This window comes from Strix uralensis, chromosome 3 (assembly GCF_047716275.1).
Source record: "Strix uralensis isolate ZFMK-TIS-50842 chromosome 3, bStrUra1, whole genome shotgun sequence".
NCBI lineage: Eukaryota > Metazoa > Chordata > Aves > Strigiformes > Strigidae > Strix > Strix uralensis.
In genome coordinates, this window is record NC_133974.1 from 26,397,317 (window position 1) to 26,411,909 (window position 14,593).

At 37.5% G+C, this 14,593-nt stretch overlaps 2 protein-coding genes across 3 annotated transcripts in view; one reads left to right on the top strand and one right to left on the bottom strand.

Annotated features, from left to right (window-relative positions):
* ANGPT2 (angiopoietin 2) overlaps nucleotides 1-8,014 on the bottom strand; it is a 44,923-nt gene extending 36,909 nt beyond the window's left edge. For both annotated transcript variants that reach the window (XM_074861698.1, XM_074861697.1), the window contains exon 1: nucleotides 7,055-8,014. In XM_074861698.1, coding sequence (XP_074717799.1) covers nucleotides 7,055-7,339 — 285 coding nt within the window. In that variant the 5' untranslated portion in view covers nucleotides 7,340-8,014. The remainder of the gene's footprint in view (nucleotides 1-7,054) is intronic.
* MCPH1 (microcephalin 1) overlaps nucleotides 1-14,593 on the top strand; it is a 134,498-nt gene that overhangs the window by 92,478 nt on the left and 27,427 nt on the right. The gene's annotated exons all lie outside the window — the stretch shown is intronic.

Genomic DNA, 14,593 nt, shown 5'->3' on the forward strand with positions numbered 1-14,593 from the left:
TTTTTAGCAGTAAGACCTTGTTATGACCTTAGTAGGCTCCTGGAAGATATTACATAAAATGATAAAGCTTCATATGGGCAGTATATAGACAGCAGAAAAGTTCCTGTAGCATCCCTCTCTGTCCAGACTAAGCCATAATGTGCTGGAAGTTAGAATGAGGACAGGTATCTCCTAATCGTCCAAATTGCAGGATACATTTGCTGAGCTTTGTAAACAACATCTTAATTTTAGGGTTAACCTGTTTCACAAACAGATAAAAACTAGTAGGATTTCCAGTAATTATTTGGAATATAGTAACCATTTTTTTTAAAAAAAAAAAAAGGCATTTAAGGAGTAGTAATGTATTTTCCTAGGCAGCTTGAAGACAGACATGGTAAGTGCTCGCAGAACTATTTAAGTGCGGGATTTTTTTTATACAAAACATGGATCTGGATTTTGTAACCTGAAGAATTCTTTAACATTACCTCTGAGCTTGGTTTAGTTGGAATACACTTTAGGTTCACCAAATGGTATTTCATTTATTCTCACTAGAGAATAAATACAATTCTTTTTTCCTCTGCCCCATTTCCTAGAGATATGTCTGTTAAAGGAAATGAAGTGATCACAGTATTTCCAGTTGTAAAGCACTTTTTAACTTTTTGTGTGTGTGTGAGGTTATTTGGTTTAATTTGTTCCACTGTGGAATGTGCCATATCTCTAAGGCATTTCTAAGTATTAAATTACTGTGCCATACTTTTTTTTTCCCTGATGCTTTGCCCTATGAAATTATTGGATGCTCCTATTATTTTTTCCACCTGTAATTTATATTCTGAGAAATTCAGAGAATAAAATGGCAGATAAAATTGGCTGTGCTTATTTCTGAAACTTCTTATGCAATGCCATAGAAACTCTCCTGTTCTTGAAGGTTATATTGATATTTATGGTCCACTGACAAATTGTTTTCTCAGTGGTTTAGCTGTTACTACCAGTGAGAGGTTTCCTGGGGTGCATTTGGACTATTTTCTGTGTGACATCCTGGTTTCATATGCTAGTATTTTTTTATTCAAGAACTACCTTCTCCCATTTTTCCTTCTGCAGTCTGTATGGGTATCCTTAAGGTTCCCATCACTAACATTGCTATCTAAATGCCAGAACCCTTTTTCTCTGAATTACAGTTTGCATCATCTGTTCCAGGAAGAATTTTTTTACAATAAGGGTGGTGAGGCACTGGAACAGGTTGCCCAGAGAAGCTGTGGATGCCCCATCATTGGAAGTGTCCAAGGCCAGGTTGGACGGGGCTTTGAGCAACCTGGTCTAGGGGAAGGTGTCCCTGCCCATGGCAGGGGGGGTTGGAACTAGATGATCTTTGAAGGTCCCTTCCAACCCAAACCATTCTGTGATTCCATGATCCTGTCAGGATGTGGGAATGGGAAGACACCAAACTCTATGGAAAGGCCATCAGTCCCTATTTGACTCTTGTACCTAAGCTGTTTTAACAAGTGGGAAGCATAATGTTTATCTATATATTCATATCATATTTACAGCCTAGTCCACATTTCTACTTTCTACCTATTTTCTCTTGACTCTGAGGCTTACAAACTTGAGTGCCAAAGTAGTATGCCAGGATGAGGACTGTGCAGCATGCTAGCTTTTGCAACTTCTTCAGCAATGCTGATAAATCTGCCTCTTCAATGAGGATTTCTTTTAAGTTTTCCATTCCTCTATTTCTCTCTCTTCCAGGCTGAAGAATCAGACTGAACTTGCTCTAGGGAGCTAATTAAGATAGACTGGGTCATCTGATGAAACTCTTGGTTTGCTAAGCTCCACAGAAGGATCTGAGAGTGGCACATCTCTGTTGTAGACCCTAATGTAAGATCTGACACTGTGTCTTCTAAATCAGTTGGAGCATTTTGTATGTCTAGCTCTATAATAATGGTAATGGTGGGGGAAGACAGTCTTTCTTTGCCTCCATCCTGGCTTTCAGCCAAAGCTATGTAAAATCCCATGAAACAACAGATGCAGCATTAACGTAAAAGATTGTTAAATAAATAGTGGTTTACTAAGCTGCCTTAGTTTACTGTAAGAAATATTGTAAATCAAATAATGCATAATATGGTATATTTTCAAAACGATAAATACTGTAGTATGAAAAGGACAGTATAATACAGTCACTGAAGATACCGGATGTCAAATTTTGAAGGTTAGAAATGGGTATGTGTGTCTTCTAGGCAAAATTCTGTTCTAAGCAATACATACATGATAGCTTGCTTCTTGTGATTAGGAATCAAGCAAATTATATCAATTATTTTCCTTGGTAAAATATGGGGAGGTGCACATTATTGAATTTGTTCAGAATTAACAACAAAAAAGGAGCAGTAGCAAGATAATTGTAAAAGAAACACCATTCTGAACCTCAGTCTCTCTGCAAAAGTTTCTAAGATATTCTAAAGGTTATGCTGTTATGTTTTATATGTTAAGTGGGTATACAAACAAAAAGGACTGGAAACTGTCAATTCAAGCATCTCCAGGCTCATTTCCTATATGTGCACGTGAAGAAAGAATATATAGAAGAAAAATAAAGCACTTGATGTCAATAATTTAATGAAGAAAGTCTTCCAATTTGCTGTTTGGATCAAAGATGATAAGTTTATGATCATATTAATAATAAACAAAGCACAAGAAAATGTATCTTGAATGCTAGTAAGAGACCGGTTCAGTACAACAAGCCTCTGTTTATCACATTTTTTGCAGATAACATCTTGGAGATGGCAAGCTCTCAACTTCAATTTTGTCTTGTAGATCTTTACAAGAAAATCTCTAGTCTTCTTTGTTGATTTTGCACAATTTCATACCTGTATCGCCAATTTGGTATTTGTGGAATGATGCAGAAATAGTCTTTACAACATAGTTTTTAAACACATGCAAAAGTGTCATTTAAAATCCTTTCACAGAAATTTACCTACAAGAGATATAACAATAAACGGCATAGTCATATCATTTAAAGTAGCATGAAAACTTTATCCGGTAACATGTACTAATCTGAAAGTAAAAAAGTATTTTCTTTTGGGTCCTGCCAGCACTCTTGCTTAGCAAATACATAGTTGATGGACAGAAACAAGCACTTTTCCCAATAAGTGAAAACAGATGCATTACTTAAGAAAGGAATGCAGCTCTTGATTCAGAGTCAGAATCATCTGTTGCGTACTTCAAAATCCAACACCATACAATATATTTGTCCTTGCCCATTGTGTGCAGATGTTTTTGGATGATGGCATGTCAGAATATCTTTTTGTATTTGAGATATGAAGTTCAGTACAAGTATGACAATAATTATAACCTTTCACTGGTAATTGCCAGTGAAAATGATAAGCATTCATTCCTGTACATCTTAAAACATCTGATTTTGTTGTGCTTAGGAAAGAAACATGTTTCAAAGTGACAAAGGGTTTTTAGCTTCCAGGATATCATGGCAAGGAAAAATGAATCTCAGTTCAGAGTATCCAAAGATACTGCATCTCTATCAGCAAAATATCCTCCTCCTAGTCTGCTGGGATGGTTCAGGGTGAAGTTCTGGTCTTAGGTTAAATGTTGACTTCTGGCACAGACTTTTATTCTCTAGTCTTTTGATGTGATGATAAACTGCAATTACCTATATTCCATATGCTATGATTAATTTGATCATACATTGTTTTCAGCTGTTTATAACAGGAAAGACTAAGAAAATATGACCCATTTCTTTTACACTATTGCTTTGGACAGAGTCATATCTCCTGAGTCATAGGATCTAGTTTATGTACTAAGAAGTAAATTCAAGTCAGCATTCAGTTATTTCAGAGTCTTAATACCTGAAAAAATGCAGTTCCTTGAGTAGAAATGCTGTGACCCAAATAGTAAAGCTGCCATTAATTCAGATAGAGATTTGTTTAATTGTGGACCTTAAGAGAATTGCCTGTCTTCTAGGAGTATCTGAAAACCTGATATTGTTTTTATATAAAACAATTCCAAAGTATAATAGCCAACATAAATGTCTACATTTAACATTTCTGATCTTGTATCTCAACTGTATGCCAGTCTGCTATCCTCTCAAATTAATTGAAAATCTTATTATTGAGAGGTTTGTTCTCCCTGCCCGCAGACGCATTAGAAAAAAACTTACACTTCAATATACAGATTGGTCCCAAGGTAGGAAAAGTCAAAGAAGAAAGTTAATTTCAGGTATGTTGCTGCACAGTTGATATAGGGTTTTGGCCTTTGCTCTACAGCATCGCTTACTGCTAAACACTGGATTAGGTGGAATAGTGGTTTGTTCTGGTGTGTCATCTGAACATTTAAACATCACCAACTTTTGAGAAGACATTCTCCAGTTTTATGCATGGTACATTGAGTGGTGACATAAAGGCATTAATACAGTTCACACCAAAAAAAATGTGTTTTCATAAAGCAGCAATTTGTGGCAATTGTAGAACAAAGTCTTCTGCTCTCCATGCAGGACCAGATCAGAAAAGAATCTGGACCTATGTAACTCATTTTCTTCCCATTGTGTTTGTCCATTAACCAGCTATAGTGCATACTTCCCATGCTGTTCCATTCATACAGCCTAGTCTTCATTCAGAAACAGAATGTTTCCTTTAGTTGATGGATTAAAGGCAGGAGCGGGGGAGGAGTGTAAAAATTTTTTGGATGTGCAATACTTCAGCAACAATGTTTAAAGGTTAATTCACACTAAAAGTTTGTAACGTATTTTTTTTACACAACTTTAGAACAAAACAGCTGCTGCCTCTTAAGTGAGCAAAAATAATGTTTTAAAAAAGCAAGACCCAAAGCAGTTTTTTGTGCAATTGATGAGAAGTTAATGTCAGGTTACTTTTTAAATCACTCTTACATTACACTTTCAATACAGTATAAAAACTAAGCGAACTTTTTTTTTTCCACCCTGCCTTGACTAATGTAGCATTATATTTTGGTAAATTGAAATATGAACCTAGGAATATGTATTAGTGACCTTAAAAAAACAGCAAGTAAACTCTGTAAGCAACTTTAAAGGTTATTGTTTGCTTTTCATCTTCACTTGCAGACCAGGTGTCTCTAGCAAAGCAAATCTGAGGAAAAGCTACTTTTGTTGGAGTCTTTGTGAACAAAACAGATGACATAAAGAGCAGGTGTTAAAATAGTGAAAAAGACAAACAGCAGTTATTTTACAGGATGTTTAGCTGTGGAACAGCTAGAAAAAAAATCAGGCTATTCTAAAGCATCTTATTTGGAAATCTTTTCTCAAATAAAAGAAACACTGCTCTGTCTTGTAAAACAGAATCTGCCTTTTGATCCCCCAAAGAATGGGTTAGATATACTTATCCTATTCCTCTTGTAACTGATTTCCCAGGGACTGACAGGAAAAAGCATAGTTTTCCTAAATAAGGATGCTGGAATTTGCTTACTGGTTTCTGTTTACCTGATGCCACTTATGATACTGTGTTCTGCCTACTTAAGTGGCATTTAGCACTGGAGTCTTGTGTGTGATTTTACTATTTATGTTAGGAAATTGCTTAGCAGCTGGGTAGATTAGACTGTTTTACTTTGTGTGTTTTTCATCCTGCATTGCACATCTGTTAATGTTGGTCTTAACATTACAATAGTGAGCATTGTAAATAAGTAGAAAGGTAAGTAAGTATTTGGAGGGAAGTATGTTTGCCTGTGAGATTAAAAAAACAAAAGCTACTGAACTGACATTATTTGGGTGTCTAAATAAAGCATCCTAAACCCATGAAGACAGATTTAGAGGCCCACACTTCAGCCTTCAAGTGTATGCATTTTGGATTTAAGCTTCAAGGTTCATTTTCAGGTAGATGAAGACACTGTGCTTTCTGCTCTGAAGTGTGACTTCTGTTTCTTAGGCACAGGCTAGTTCTGTAACTTTGTAACTGATAAGTGAACCCTAATGCAAAATTATTTTATAGTCATGTAAGAAGTGGCTACTCATTGTAGAACATTGTGAATTGTCTCCATTTGCAACAAGTATTTATTTCTTTATGAAAAAACCCTTATGACATGACTGGAACACTTATCTGGAGATACTGTGTCAACTACTCAGTTAAGTCCTCAAAATATTTATTGCGTGGAAGATAGACATCTTAGTATGAAACATAAACACATAAAATCACTATGCAATTAAACTATACTACAACATTTTTTCAGGTACCAGTGAAATAAAAGTTTATTGAACTGAATTAAAAATCTATTGAACTGTATAGCATTTAGAATTAAATGAGTTTCTATAAAAATGTGGAATGGTGATTAGGTTTATTCTCCAGTAATCTTAAGAATATATGCAGTATACATTTTTTTTCTGATGTTTCAAGTATAATTTTACAAATGTTGCCACTCTGGCAATAAACATGTCATTTTCCCTTAGTTGCAATGGAGTTGCATTGCAGGAAGCTATGTAGCATCTGCAACACCTTTTCCAGAATATTTTTTCCTCGAATAGTGTATATTTGAGTGGAAATGTTACAGGATGCAAAGGATATCCGCTAATGAACTTTCTTGAAATTCTGTCACTTCACTGGGCTAATTTCACTGCAAGTCAGAGTTGCAGTCTTTGCTTAGAATTACAGTTCTTTATCAGTGGGGCTTAATATGTTAATTTCTGCATGCAAGTTTTGAAAAACTTTTTTCAAACATGCCTCAGATAAAGGTACATTTTATATTTTTTAAACAGAGGTAAAATAGCCCTTGCCAGTTAATTATAAATTAGTAGCTGGTTCTTTCATGTCAGAAATTTCAGACATGTTCACAGTCTGCCTGTGTATGTAATTACTATTTGTCCAAGCAGCTCAAATGTAATGACAAACTTTAAAGCACAGGCTCTGCAGAACAGTGTAGTTCTCTGTTTCCTTCTAGTCAGTAAAATTACGTTCTCAGACTTCAAAACAACTTTTTGATTGAAAGGTAATTCAGGAATTTAGTTCTGATAGTGCATTTTGTGAATTTAAAAAGAGAAGGGGAAAAAACCCCACAATGAAATAGATAACAGGATGTTGTAAACAAGATTTTTAGAATAGAAATGATATTATCCTACCTTCATTAGCCACTGAGTGTTGTTTTCCATGATGTTTTCGAGTAGTTGCAGTCTTTGAACTGAATCATCGTAATCTAGAGGTGCATCCCTTTGCACCGCGTTGGACACGTAAGACGCCGAAGATCGGCAGTTGTCCGTCTCGGGCAGAAGGAAGGTGTAGCTGCATGACCCATGCTGGACCTGGTACTGCTTCTTGCCTATCGTCTCCATGCTCTTACTAAAGGAGTTGTATCCTGAAGCTAAGAAAATGCTGCAGCCCAAAAAGAAGCAAGCAGTCAGCTGCATTTTAAACCCTGCGGCAGCCCAGCAAGGCGGGAGTGCCTCAGCTCGCCGGCCGCAGCCCGGACTAGTGAACCTGCGCCGGGACGGAGCGCTCTGGGGCCATGTGCCGTCAGGCTGAGGGCTGGGCTTTTCTACTGGCCCGGTCGGCAGCTGGAAACGTGCCGTCCGCTCCCCCGCCGCCGTGCCCGGAGCTGTCAGACGCCGAAAGCACAACCCGTCCCCCTGAGGCTGGGGCCCGGCCCCGCGCGGCTGCCTCCTCCTCGCCGCTGCCGGGCTCTGCCGGGTCGGTCCCCGCGTCCCCCTGCCCTGCCCTTCTACCAGAAGTTGATAAGAGCGGGCGGACACGCGGAGCGGAGCTGCTCCTCCTCCCGCCCCGCTCCGCCAGGACCGGCCGGCCGGGGGGGCCGCTCGCCCGCCCGCGGGGCTGCGCGGGGCTGCGCGGGGCTGCGCGGGGCGAGAGGAAACCCCCGGGAGGAGCCGGCAGCAACAGGACCCCCGCGAATTCCTGCGGCACGGCTCTAATTAAGAATTTCCTAGACAGAGCAGTCAGTTCCGATAGCCTCCAACTATGCTTGTAAATTATCTGTGGTCGTAATCATTTTCAAACACTGTCCAAAAAAATAAGTTCCTGGGCTTGTTTGTTCTTCTTACAGATTTTTTTTTTTTTAATGTGCTGAAGCGAGATGTAAGTTCGTTTGTGTTTAATGCATCGTGTAATTACAGAGAAAGACACTGTCCTAAGCACACAAAAGCAGGCTTGGGCACGTCCTTGCAAAGAGAACAAGAGAGGGGGTTTAATTAAAAGTTTTCAGTTGAACACGGACTTTGTACTTTACTGAATTTCTGAGATGAATACTCATTTTTAGGCACGTCTTTCAAGAGTTAAGCGTTTTCAAGCTGCTTTTTTAAGGCTTTTTTTGTCTATACTAAATGGCTAACTTTGGAAGTGCTAACGTTAACAAGAGTTACAGATCACAAGTCAGCTGGGACTGGAAGAGGGAATAACTGCCCAGGCGCAGTGGCAGTAAGGCATCGCCGCATGGCTGGAGAGCAGTTACCCTGTCAGCTCTCCCTAGCCCAATTCCGTGCCCTTGGAAGTGGGAAATATCCGTAAAAGGTGAGGGAAGCTCTAATAAAGTAAGTCTTTGAAATGTATATGTAAGAGTAAAAAGGAGCTTCGCCCTACTTCCCACTCTTATGTTCTCTGCAATGATCAGTGATCTTGAAAAAAATGGAAAATTACTAACCAACTTACCAAACCCTGGGGAAGAGTTGATTCCACTGAAATTTTGGAAGATTTTTCTTCTCTGTTTTAGAAAACGTCTTCTTGAAACCAGCACGATAGGATACTGACTCCTGAAGACAAACTGCCTGAGAGTTTTGCTAGGTCTGGATCTGGCAGCTATAGATTTTTCTTAATTAAAATAAACAAAGGGAATGGCATGCTAGTCAAACTAACATGAATTACAGACCAAAGTTTCTCTTATCGGAGGAAAATCGCAGCACGCCTTGGGATCTCTTAGGACAGACTTTCTTACACAACTTGCTGTATTTCATATAGTGTATTAATATGGTTTTTACTTTTTAAATCATGGAAGTTGTGTTCAGTTGTGTGTCAAAAATAGTTGTAGCAGCTAAAATGCATGCCTTACATTGTTGGAAGCTGTTGGGATTTCTTCACATACTACATAGTTACCTCTGGAAAGGAAAATCTCTAGAATTCAATTCTGGAGACTTCCAGAAAAGTTCTAATTATACTTGGACTGTGACCTGTGAAACCATCTTGTCAGATTTTTTTCCCGTGGAGTATTCATCTGCCATTGTTCATCCTTCCAGCCAGAGGAAATGGAGGAATATGTTTGGAACTTGGGATACAGTCAAGATTATTTTCTACAAAATGTGTATATTTGGAGGGTTTGACATATAAATTATGTGTTCTCCATCCCTTCAACTTTCAACTTTGTAGCAAAGCAAATTAATGTGACAGCTACCTGTGTTAATGAAGTTTGAAAAGCTTTTTGTATACTGATTTCTACTTTTCAGTATATTGAAGTCTGTTTAATTCCATGTGAGTAACAGTCTTTTACAAGGTAATTGAGAAACCTATTATCCAATGAAGACAACATGTAGGATTAGTTTTGTACACTAGACTGTGTGAAGCATTTCTAGGTATCTAACCAGACACTCAAATTCAATATTTTCTGTTATTTGAGTATTTTATATTAATTTGCTAAATTAAATGAGAATTTGCTGTTATGACTTGTACTTGTCCTTAAATTGGTCTTAAATTCTATGCTTGCTTTTCTTCTCACAGCTGGCCCCAAAAATATAGGGCCCTCAATAGACTAGTGCTGAAAATAAGATTGCTCCAGCCCTGAAAGTGTCTGTCTCCTAATGAGGAAGAACTGGAGGATAATCTTAATTTTTCTGATTATGTTTTCCTGAATTTTTTTTAATCCTTTAGTTAGATATTAAAGGTAGAGACTCACCAGTATAGTCTTTTATAAGTTTTCTTTTTAATTATTAGACTTGAACCCAAGGGACTGTACATATCTAAAAGACAAGATTTAAGGGATGCTGAGAATTCATTAGACAGGATCCCCATGAGAGGCTTGATTAAATCAATAGTTTTTGAATTGCTATGAAGCTTGCCATCTGTATGCCACACTGGTGAGTCAAAGCACCAACATAATCTGGCAGCTCAGTTTTGCTGGGTTTTTGAGGAGAGACTGGAGTGTCTCTAAAGGTTTGAACTGGAATCTGTTTTCCTTTAGGAAAGGCCGATGCATGACCCTGGGAGGCCCTTGAGCTGTAATGGGGCCAGGAAGAAAACTGAACTTGGAGGCTGCCTAACAAGGCTTGCTGTATCTTGGACCTCCACTAGGGAGAACTGTGGTTGTATGAATACTGGAAAGAGAAACTAGTTCACCTTTTACTGTTTTTTTGGCTGGATTTGGTTTTTTGTGGGTTTTTGCGGTTTTTTAGAATGAATGAATGAATGAATGAATAAATGAATGAATGGCCAGTTGCTATGACAGCTGTCAGCAGTTTGGGGAAAAGGTATGTAAAGTGCAGGTATTATTCTGAGAAGTGACAACAAATTACTAATGGAAGACTCTTAGCAGCCCAGCAGGCACCACCAGTTAGCTACTCTGCTGTGCTTCTCATCTAGCTCTTGGAGTAACACCCTGAGGTTCACCATGGTAATGTTTTCCCCAACTTTTCCTTGATAATTCAAGGATGTAGGGGCAATAACTGGAATACAACCCCCAACACACACACATAACTGAGGGAGGATTTGGCTGTTTACCCATCTGGGTCCAATGGACTCATACTGCTTTAATGAAGTGCTCTTTCCCACTGCCCAAGAAAGTTAGTGAGCATTCACCTTGCCAACAAAATAAGCATACATCCTTTTAACCCTTCACTACAGGATAGTGCCATATTTGGTGCATCTTTTGGAGCATTTGACTGTGATCCTTCACCCTTTCTATCCCTTTGGGAGCAGCTTTCCCAGCTGTGGAGGAGGAAGTGGTCTTCTCTGCCTCCCCAGGGAGTCAAAGCCAGTCGGAGTTCAGGGGGAAAGAAAGTATTAACAGCTAAATTTAGAAAACTGGTGTGAAAAGCAAGGCAAGTTAAATACATTTTTGTCCTTGAAAACTGAGGAGGAGGAAGGAAGATGCCTGAATACAGCCTTTTTACTGAGCCTCAGAGGCATAATAGCAAGTCTGCTTGCAGGGCAGGACTTATTCCAGAAAAGCTGAATGACAGAGAAGCTCTGTCTCTTGTCAATTATGAGAAGGAACATCTCATTGTTAGACATGTTAAAGTAGGAAGGTATGTAAATAATTTGGCATGGAACCTTATATATGCCAGTATGAAATTGAGTAAAAAGTTGTAATTCAGACCAGTTCCCTCCTCTCAGTGTTTTTTTTTTCAAGTTCATTGTTCTCTTCATCTTTTATTTCTGCTGTCAATATGGAGTGGTACATTATTCTGCAAACTGAAATATAGCTGCTTAGTCTGTGATTTCCTGCTTGCTTTATAGCTGAGTGTATATAGTATTTGACATAAAATAGCAAATAGTGGCTTGGTATATTTAAAGTACAAATTAGATCTTTCCCTTTTTAGAAAGAAGATACCCACTCTACAGAACTCACCTTATAAGAAGAGCTGAAATGTATATTTTGTCAAAACTAAACATTTAGAACATTTTGCCAGATGTGTTGCAGGCAATTTCCTTTCCTGGGAAACAGTAAATTCACTTACTCAGCCAATCCTGGTTTTATTCCATATGGCATATGACTAAGCTGCTTTGAGAGAGATGCCTGAATACCACTAACATTATCTTTACAATTATCATTTTACTTACAGCTGCACAGCTTCTGTTTGACAGGCAAATACAGAGATCTTGTGAGATCTCTGATAGAAAAGGAAGCATAAAAGTGTTTGAGGTAATGTAAGAAGATGTTGACTTGGCTTTATTCTGCTATCTGAAGACTTTGCCACCTAAAACTTTCAAGATGTTGATTTAGTAGATAAGCAAGTTCTCATTTCAGCAGTTTTCTTGTTTTAGCAATGGAAAAATATGTAACAAAATGTGTGCAAAATAAAGGCAGAACAATGTAAACAAGTAGGTTTTGGTGCTGCGTTCTTATAGGGATATTTGATCCACATATATAAATGAAACTGCTGTAGTGTGAGAATATGGAACTTCAAAATCAAATCTGAGGTGAAAAAATATCTGAAACTTGGAATAAATTAATGAAGTATTTTATATATGTGTGGTATTTACATTCCCACATTTTGACACTCAATGTTACGTCCCCACCTTTGGTTCCTGGTACTTTAATATTAGTTTATGGTAGTTCCGTTTGCTGGCTTCAAAATATTTTCTTTCACTGGAAGTATTTTAGCATGTTTCTCAGGAACAGATGTCAACAAGGACAAGACTCATGAACTTGTAACTTAAAAAACAAAGAGCAGGATTTTGGACATTACTAGATTTTTAGTCTGCTGAAAATCTTAATCTGTTTTGAGCTCTTAAACTTTCTTTGAAAGAGAGGCATGCCAGATTATTATGTTTTCTGATAAGACAAAAAAAAAAATTGTTTTCATCAAGACCCATAGTTCAGTTCTTTAGCACTTCTAAAATCAGTGGTAATATCTTACCAATTGTTCCTCCTTTCCTCACCGTTTGCCTATTCTTTTTACTCAGTCTGAACTTCTTCACCAGTCCCTCATGGCTTCTTTAAGAAAATCTCAGGGTCCCCCTCACTTTCTCAGCTGCTGCTGTTTTCTAATCACTCAGAACATCTGGTGGAACATCTTGTGAATTCATAGTTGTCTTTATGTTCTGTCTCTGACGTTCCCTCACATCTCCTTTGAGTGCCCTTCCTTTCAAGGGAGGGCATTTACCCAGTAATTCTCATATTATACTTTTGCTGAAGGGACAAGAGGTCAATAATCTGATCCACTGAAAATTTCAGTTACCACTCTGTCTTGGTGACTCATTCTGTTTGTTCCCATCTTGCCTTGTAACATCCAATCCATCATTTCAGTACACGGTATTTTTCCTGGATGTCACGCCATTTGTGGAAGCATAATGAGGCCAAAACCAGACTTTGTATCTTCCCTTGGAAATGTTTCCATGCTAGCCCCTTTTTCTCTATCACAGTTGATACTGCCACCATCCTTCAATGCATTCATAATCTGCAAGTTATGTTTATATCCCTTTGTTCCTTAGGCATTTTATTCTCTCCTTTTTTTGATGCTATGCATTCTCTAAAATTCCTATGCTGATCCTCATCATCAACACATTGAATTTTGTAACATATTCTGTCTGGCTCCTCCATAATATTTGAAATGTGACTTGCTTATGAAGTTTATTATATCAGTTGTGCCTCTCTTAGTAAATTACATTCAACTTTATTTTCGTAAGAATTGTTAGACAAGTGTCAGAGGTGCACACAAGTAGACTATCTACTTAGTTGCTTCTAATTGGTTTTCATTTTTGGAAGCTCTAAATTCAGTACTTCTCCTACCAAATATGTCACCTTCATTGCTTGCTTTGCAGACACTGACTTGATTGGCTTTCTTTGACTGTCTTGGTTATACTTGGGATGTCTTTTCTCAGTTAATCTGACGTTTAACGTGACCATATTTTCCACTTATAGACTTATTTTGATATCCCACTTTTGTTATATAGCATCTGTTCAAGGCTTTTGACTGAGATTGTTTTAACATTAAAATAAATGATATACTTAAATATATACATACTTATATGTGTATATGCTTAGTATGTTGTATGCCACCATACCTAAAATATAATTGGTCGTATTAATTTAGACTGCGAATTTGTGGTATCATCTCTTGAGCAACAATGATAACACGAATGAATTTTTTTTAATTCCTGACATTATCACTTCCACATTCCAAAACCTTCTTAAATGCAAAATGTTCTTTGTTTTTACTGTTTCATTACTTTTATAGTCATTTCCTTTATCAATCCAAATTTTCAAGGGATATCTAAACTAGAATACACAGATATGTATAAAACTGTAATCTATACAAATAACGTATGCAGATATCTAAGAAGATTCTCACAGTGTATTAATAAAGTTCCTATTTGTAGGACAGATGGTAGTTTCTTTCACTGTGAGCATTTTTTAATAATGAATGTTATTTTAAATCTTTGAAAGATGAATCATCCACATACAGAAGTAGGAAGTGAGTCCAAGGATTATGAAGAATAGTTGCTATACGTCCTTCCTCCTTAACATTTTTACATTGTTTGGCTATAGTGACCAAAATCTGTGCTCATTCACTTCAGAGTTACGTGATGACAGCAAACTTAAGCTGGTAACAAGCCTAATTACATCTTAAACTCAAGTAGCATGAGTTCAAAATTAACACGGAAATTACCAGTAATGTTAAGGATCTTACTTGACTGTTGAATATCTTTGACACTGTTAAGCACTGTGCCCCATCTATCTCCCATACTGGGCAAAACATAATACAGCACTTGTTTAAACAGGTTACCATCGGTTTGAAACTGAATGAAATAACTTAGCTGCTAGTGTGTAGCAACTAGCTCTAGTAAGGTCTTTAAAACCTGTTTTTAAAAATTGTTTCCATAGTGCATATTTACTCTTTATTATTGAATTATATGTGAAAAATTAACAGATACTCTTTCTCTGTATGCTCATACACTGTTTATATGCTCTTTGAAAAATGTCTTTTTAATGACAGTTTTGT